At 41.8% G+C, this 6,616-nt stretch overlaps 1 protein-coding gene across 2 annotated transcripts in view; it reads right to left on the bottom strand.

The window, feature by feature from the left end:
* The window catches only part of LOC123981783 (NACHT, LRR and PYD domains-containing protein 12-like), a 109,926-nt gene that overhangs the window by 72,208 nt on the left and 31,102 nt on the right, over positions 1–6,616 (bottom strand). Inside the window, exons 7-8 of one of the 2 annotated variants that reach the window (XM_046066951.1) lie at positions 2,351–2,524; positions 1,299–1,472 (exon numbers count right to left, since the gene is read on the bottom strand). The exons of the other annotated variant lie outside the window; for it this stretch is intronic. Coding sequence (XP_045922907.1) covers positions 1,299–1,472; positions 2,351–2,524 — 348 coding nt within the window. The remainder of the gene's footprint in view (positions 1–1,298; positions 1,473–2,350; positions 2,525–6,616) is intronic. 2 annotated transcript variants of the gene reach the window in all.

Raw genomic sequence — 6,616 nt, 5'->3', positions numbered from 1 at the left:
CGGCTGTGTAACGTAGCCAGCTTCCTTTCAGCTCTCATGTTAACGTATTGGAGTGAACACACTGAGACCTGCAGAGACTTTGGCCATCAGCTCTGTTTACTCTGCAGATTTCACTCAAGTCCACAGTGGAAATAAAGTGCTGAGAGTCCCTGAACGCATCATGACTGCAGAGACAGAGAGATATTCACTGCTCACTGTAATGATGGATTTACTGCTGTTAGGGCTCAAAGCTGTTAAAAACCAGCCGCTCAGTCACATTTGAAGGTTTCATCTACTTTTGAAATATTACAGGACAAATCTGTAAATATGGAGTCTGTTCTAAAAATATTTGGACCAAACTAAAGACACATGGACAGATATATATATGATGTTAAAGGTCCTACATGTTCATACAAAGAGTGAACAGCTAAACATCAGCTGTGGTTACTGGACTTCAGCAGAGGTTCTGCTCTGAAGAAAGACCTCATGGTTACTAAATGTAATGATGGTTCTCTGAAATAAGATTCAGTGATTTGCAGGCTTCAGTCAGACTGATCTCAGAGCTGTGACAAAGATGAACTGATCAGTAGTTTAGTGTTGAAATGAGAGAACAAACACTTTGAGATCAGATTTGATGGTAGGACAGTTTGATGAATGAGGACCACTGTCTCTATACATCTTGTGATGCTGTCAGCTGGAATCCAGCTTTATTTCCTGGAGACATGAACACAACAACAACAACAGTCGTCTTCACATCAACTCAAACACATGATCACAACAAGCTTCTGGCTGATCTGATTGGCTGTCTGTTCTCTTTCTCCATCTGTGTCCAATTCTAAAGCCTCTACTAACCTCAGAGTCTCCAGTCTGCAGGTTGTTTCTACTCAGGTCCAGCACTCTCAGATGGGAGGGGTTGGACTTCAGAGCTGAGGCCAGAGAAGCACAGCTGATCTCTGACAAACTGCAGAGACTCAATCTGAATAAAAAATAAGTGATGGAGATAAAAATCAATTTCTAATCTAATCAGATGAGTTCAGGTTTTAAATGTGAAGCTCAACATTAGTATGTCCTAATCAATGAGCTTTTCCCTGAAATGAGTAGAGGGACTTTGTCAACTAACAGTGAATTATTTCTACAGTTTCTTTAAGAAACACAAGTCTTTGTGACTGCAGACTAAATTTAGTACAACAAACATGAAAATATGAATAAAAGGACATTTACAACTTTATGGATGGAAGTTATGTATGAACAGAAATTAGGTTCAATTGTTAATTAAACATATCAGGTCTACAATAGTAACAGAGAGTCAGTGAACTGACCTCAGAGTCTCCAGTCTGCAGTGTGGACTCTCCAGAAAACCACACAGCAGCTTCACTCCTGAATCCTGCAGCTTGTTGCTACTCAGGTCCAGCTCTCTCAGATGGGAGGGGTTGGACTTCAGAGCTGAGGCCAGAGAAGCACAGCTGGTCTCTGACAAACTGCAGCTCCTTAGTCTGAATAAAGAATAAATTATGTAACTTCATAAGACAATGTTCCTGCTTGAAATCATTCAGTGTTTAATAATCTGTTCAGAGCTGAAGAAGGTTTAGAAAGTAGAAGTTTAGAAAACAGAAACTCCAAACACCTGAACCCAACAGGATGCAGGTTCAAACTGTAAAATACAAAAAGGTAAAAAGAGCTCTCATTAATATTAATGACAATGTGCTGCTACTTCAATAAATACGTAGTAACTTCACCTGTTAAACTCTGCAGCTCCACCAGTGGCTCCGTCTATACAAACTCATGTTGTGCAGCCAAACACAAATAAAAACCCACAGAAGCTGATTTAAGATTCCACTTAAGATCCCAAAGATGCCAAATGTGTCAGGATGAATTTTGGGAAAATGTGAACAAAAGACATCTACAATATTTCTTTTAGGAATAGTGGAGTCATCAAATCAAAGCTTCTTCAGTTTAAACTATTCAGTCAGCATGAGCATCATATAGCTTCATAACAAAGTTAAAAAAACAAATACTGAATATATTTATTATTGTCTGATAGTTGAAATAGAGATTATTTATTTATTCTTTGTATTTATGTATTTATTATTATCATTTTTTTAAAACATGGAGAATAGAAGCTGAAAATCAGGAGTTTAAGAGCTTCAGAGTGAATTATCCAATGGAGATGTTTCTTGTTATATTAAGGTTATAAATGAGGAGCTCAACATTGCTCTGCCACAGTCAATGGACTAAACTACTGAAGAAGAAAACAGACTTTAGTATTAAGATACTCAGTGTGGATCAGTATAATATCAGCCTTATGTCTGCAGTTTAGTGTCAGCATAACTTTCACATCATATTAATCACCGCACAGAAGGAAAAAACTGACCTTAGAGTCTGCAGTCTACAGTGTGGACTCTCCAGAAAACCACACAGCAGCTTCACTCCTGAATCCTGCAGGTTGTTGAAGTCCAGGTCCAGCTCTCTCAGATGGGACGGGCTAGACTTCAGAACTGAGGCCAGAGAAGCACAGCTGATCTCTGACAAACTGCAGCGCCACAATCTGAATAAAGAATAAATGATGAAGATAAAAATCCATTTCTAATCCAATCAGAAATGACAAAACATAATGTCACTGGGTATCGCCATAGGTGTCGCTTGACACTTTTACTGGGGCATGTGCCCCAGTATTCATGCTCTGTGCCCCAGTAACAAGCTCAAGACTCCTTGGCTTCGTTTTTGGCCGTGTAGGGCTCCACAATCAAGTTAGCAACAAAATATCTGTATCATCCAGTCAAGTTAGCAATAATAAAAATGCAACATGAAAGTGAGTGTCTGTAACAAGGATGAGAGGATGACGAGGATGGACTATCTTTCTGGGTACAAGAATTTTCGGGAACAGCAGTCAGGTAAACTTGTGTTCTCTCCTCTCAAAGTCTGAAGTCAGCAGATAACAGTAAGTTGTGTTAGCTGCAGTGAATCTGTCTGTGCATCGTGCTCTGTCTGTATTTTGGTTGCTTGCCAGAGGTTGTGTCTGAGCAATGTTACTGTGAATTACAACTTTTTATTAGGTGTGATTACTGCCGACTGGCTACGCAGCCACGATGTTTACAAACAGCACCTTGAAAAATATAAAGATGTCGCGCGTCAACTTGCGTTCACACGCGCATGCATGAAATTAAACTTGGGCATTCCAGCAGCAACATAAGACATCTAAGACACAGGCGTGATGGCACTCCTCAAAGCAACTCATCATTTTAAAACAAGACAGTGGGTCTAATAAACTGTCTCTCCGTCAAGTTTTGATTAAACTGTGTTCTAATGCAAGATGGAAAGTTGTGGATTCACATTGACTATTGATTATTAAAATGTTGATTAGCAGGGCAGACTGGGCAATGTTGATCTCTCAGTAAATAATAAACATCACATATTCAGTCAAGTCTTATAGTATTTTCCATTTTAAAATGTATTAAAAGAGTGGCCCTGATGGAGCTGATAACATTAATATCTAGAGCAAGTATTATCTATAAATTACAGGTGCTATGCTGACATTTGTCATTAGATGCTGGATCATCAGCCAGTAAAGCACAGACCCAGTACAGACCTCTGTAACAAAAAGTTGCTGATTACTACATTAGCCTATATTACATTATATTTTGTATTGTCACCTTACACCTGAATGTTGTGTTTCTCTTTATATATATAAAAGACATTTCAACCATAAAATGTCTCCAGAATGCAGGAAATTAAGTGTTTGATAGTATATGGATAGTTTATGAATAGTAATATTTTTGTTCTAATATCTTCTTCTTCACATCTCAGGAGCAAGTGTATCACTACACTCCTAATCTGAGCCCTTAAATTTCCAGTTCAGCAAAAAGTAAGGCCCTTGATATATAGCCAACATCAGGTACAAGCAGCTCAGGCTGTAATGGAGCAGTAGACTGGCCCCAGTCTTAAGAGACTTTATGAGGACTGAGTTAGTGTGCAAAGGTTCATTCAAACTAGCACTGGATTTTTCTAGAAGAGGTTTCCATTCAGACTTATTACTGAGACATATTGTTTTAAAAGAGGGTTTACATGGGTCATGAGTCAGGTAGGAGGGCCCCATAGCAGAATTTTTTAGGTCCCAGGGAGGTCAGGACCGGCTCTGGTGGTGACGTAGGTGCACTTTTTCGTTACATTCTTTATATCCTTTTTATTTACCTTAAGTTTTTAACTTAAGTTTTACGTGGGTTAAGGATTTTAGTCATCCGACAAGGATTTTAAGCTAGATGACCGTAAAAACGCGATCAGCGCTACTGACCAAAACAAAGCTCCGGTGACTGTGCTAGCCGAGATAACTCTGCCCCATGAGGACTGCACACTCCTTAAGAAAGTGAAGATTGCTGACCTTATGGAAGACATCTGACGACTTTCAGAGGAACTCAAAGAGAAAGATTCCCTGCTGACTGGCTTTATGGATGTGGCTTCAGTACAAGCCAAACAGATTTTTCCTCTTAGCGCAACCGCCAACATCCAGGACACCGTGCTATGGGACCCCTCTACCCTTCCACGGCTTTCCTCTTGCCCGACTCCGAAGCATCAGTCAACCTGGGCTGAAGTGGTGGTCTGTGGCTGCAAGAGAGGCTCGGACGGGGCTGCCTCTCCTCCGGACATCGGCCTCTCCAACCGCTTTACAGCCCTGTCTGACGACACTCCGGTCCATCCAGCGGATGCACCTGCGGCTTCGAGTCTCCCTGATACGGATCTCTTTCGACGGATAGTGCCTGCCGACACTGTTGCATCTCCTCCACCAGCTACATCTCCTGCACTGGCGGCAAACGGTGATTTCCTGGGCCGCCGGTCTGCCGCTGGGACTGATCGGCCTTCTCTCAGGTCTGTTACTGCTACTCCAACACAACACTTGGCAGCTCACACACTCCATTCTCAGTCCGCACGCAGTGGTGGAGCAAATTCTGCTCAGTCCTGCTCTGGAACCCCACAACCGGCATCTCCTCGTCCCCGTTTCTCCCCAACCACACTAATAATTAGTTTCTTTAACGCTACCACTCACTGCTTCCCGGGTGCCACCACAGTTGACATTTTAAAAAAACTCCAGGACCTGATGCCGTCGCTCCCGTCCTCCAACACAAGAGTGATAGTCCATGTGGAAACAAATGACACAGCTCTTCAGCAGTCTGAGCTGACAAAATCAGATTTTAACCGTCTTTTTAACTTTTTAAAGCAGTGTGGAAAGTCCGTTTTTATCTCTGGTCCCATTCCCACAGTTGGTCGCGGTGCTGGCCGCTTCAGTAGACTCCTTGGCCTCCACAACTGGCTCCAGTCCGCCTGCAGGGCTCATCGTGTGTGTTATGTGGATAACTTTAATATTTTCTGGCAAAGAATGTCTCTTTTTAAGACAGACAGACTTCACCCAAACAAATGGGGATCAGAAATGTTAGCTGCTCACATACAGCATGTGGTGCATGACTAATCATTCATGCAGCACACCTGGACACACCACCGCTCACAGAACAGATCTCTGCCTCACTGCCACAAACAACTGTCTCCACCTGCTGGCATGTAAAGCCGTCTGCTCCCAGCGCTGTTCCACAGACTTCTATTCCTGTCATCATCACACATAGACCAGTAAACCGAAATGTGCACATCCCACACAGAAATATTAGTATTAGGACAACTGCACCAACTCCAGCACCCAGAACAAACTCATTTAAAATGGCTCTCTTCAATGTGAGATCACTTTCAAGTAAGACTTTTATCTTAAATGATTTTATCTTGTCTGCAAATCTAGATTTTATGTTTTTAACTGAATCCTGGTTGCAGGTGAATGACTATAGCCAGCTAGCTGAACTGTGTCCGCCTCAATATGATTGTTTTAGTCAACCGAGGGTCAGTGGTCGTGGTGGTGGGCTAGTGAGCGTGTATAGGAAACATTTAAAATGTCATCAAGTACGCTGTGATGAATTTAACTCCTTTGAAGTTCTCACTCTTAAAGTTGGAGGGCTGCAACCTATCATATTTGTTATAATTTATCGCCCCCCAAAACCGCCTGGAGGATTTTTACCAGAACTTCCTGAATTTTTATCTACTCTGGTTTTAAACTATGACAGAATTGTTCTTTGTGGCGATTTTAATATTCATGTTGATGACCCCAACAATGTTAATGCAACTGACTTTTTAAATATGGCCACTTCTTTTAACTTCAAACAACATGTCAAAGGGCAAACACATAACCGTGGTCATACACTGGACTTGGTTTTTACCCTGGGTGTCAGCATTTCCTCTGTGGAATTAGTGGACATGACCATATCTGACCACAGATGTATTGTTTTTAGCTGCGATTCGCCTGTTACTCATGCCGCCTCACCAAGCTCCGTGTGTTCTCGCATCTTTAATGAACAAAGTGTTTCAAAGTTTTGCGCATTCTTTCAGAGCCAAAGCCAACACCTGTCTGACTCCAACACCAACAATCTGGTCGATCACTTCAATCATCTGCTTGCCGTCACTAAATATTACTGCTCCTCTAAAGGTTAGGCCTACGTCTAAAGCTAGTAAACAACCCTGGATAAATGACAGCATTCGCAGCCTAAAAAGGGAATGCAGGAAAGCAGAGCGCAGATGGAAAAAATCCAGTCTCCAAGTCCATTACCTC

This window comes from Micropterus dolomieu, linkage group LG13 (assembly GCF_021292245.1).
Source record: "Micropterus dolomieu isolate WLL.071019.BEF.003 ecotype Adirondacks linkage group LG13, ASM2129224v1, whole genome shotgun sequence".
Lineage (NCBI taxonomy): Eukaryota > Metazoa > Chordata > Actinopteri > Centrarchiformes > Centrarchidae > Micropterus > Micropterus dolomieu.
Note: the sequence above shows the minus strand (reverse complement) of the source record. Positions and strands in the feature narration are given on the sequence as shown.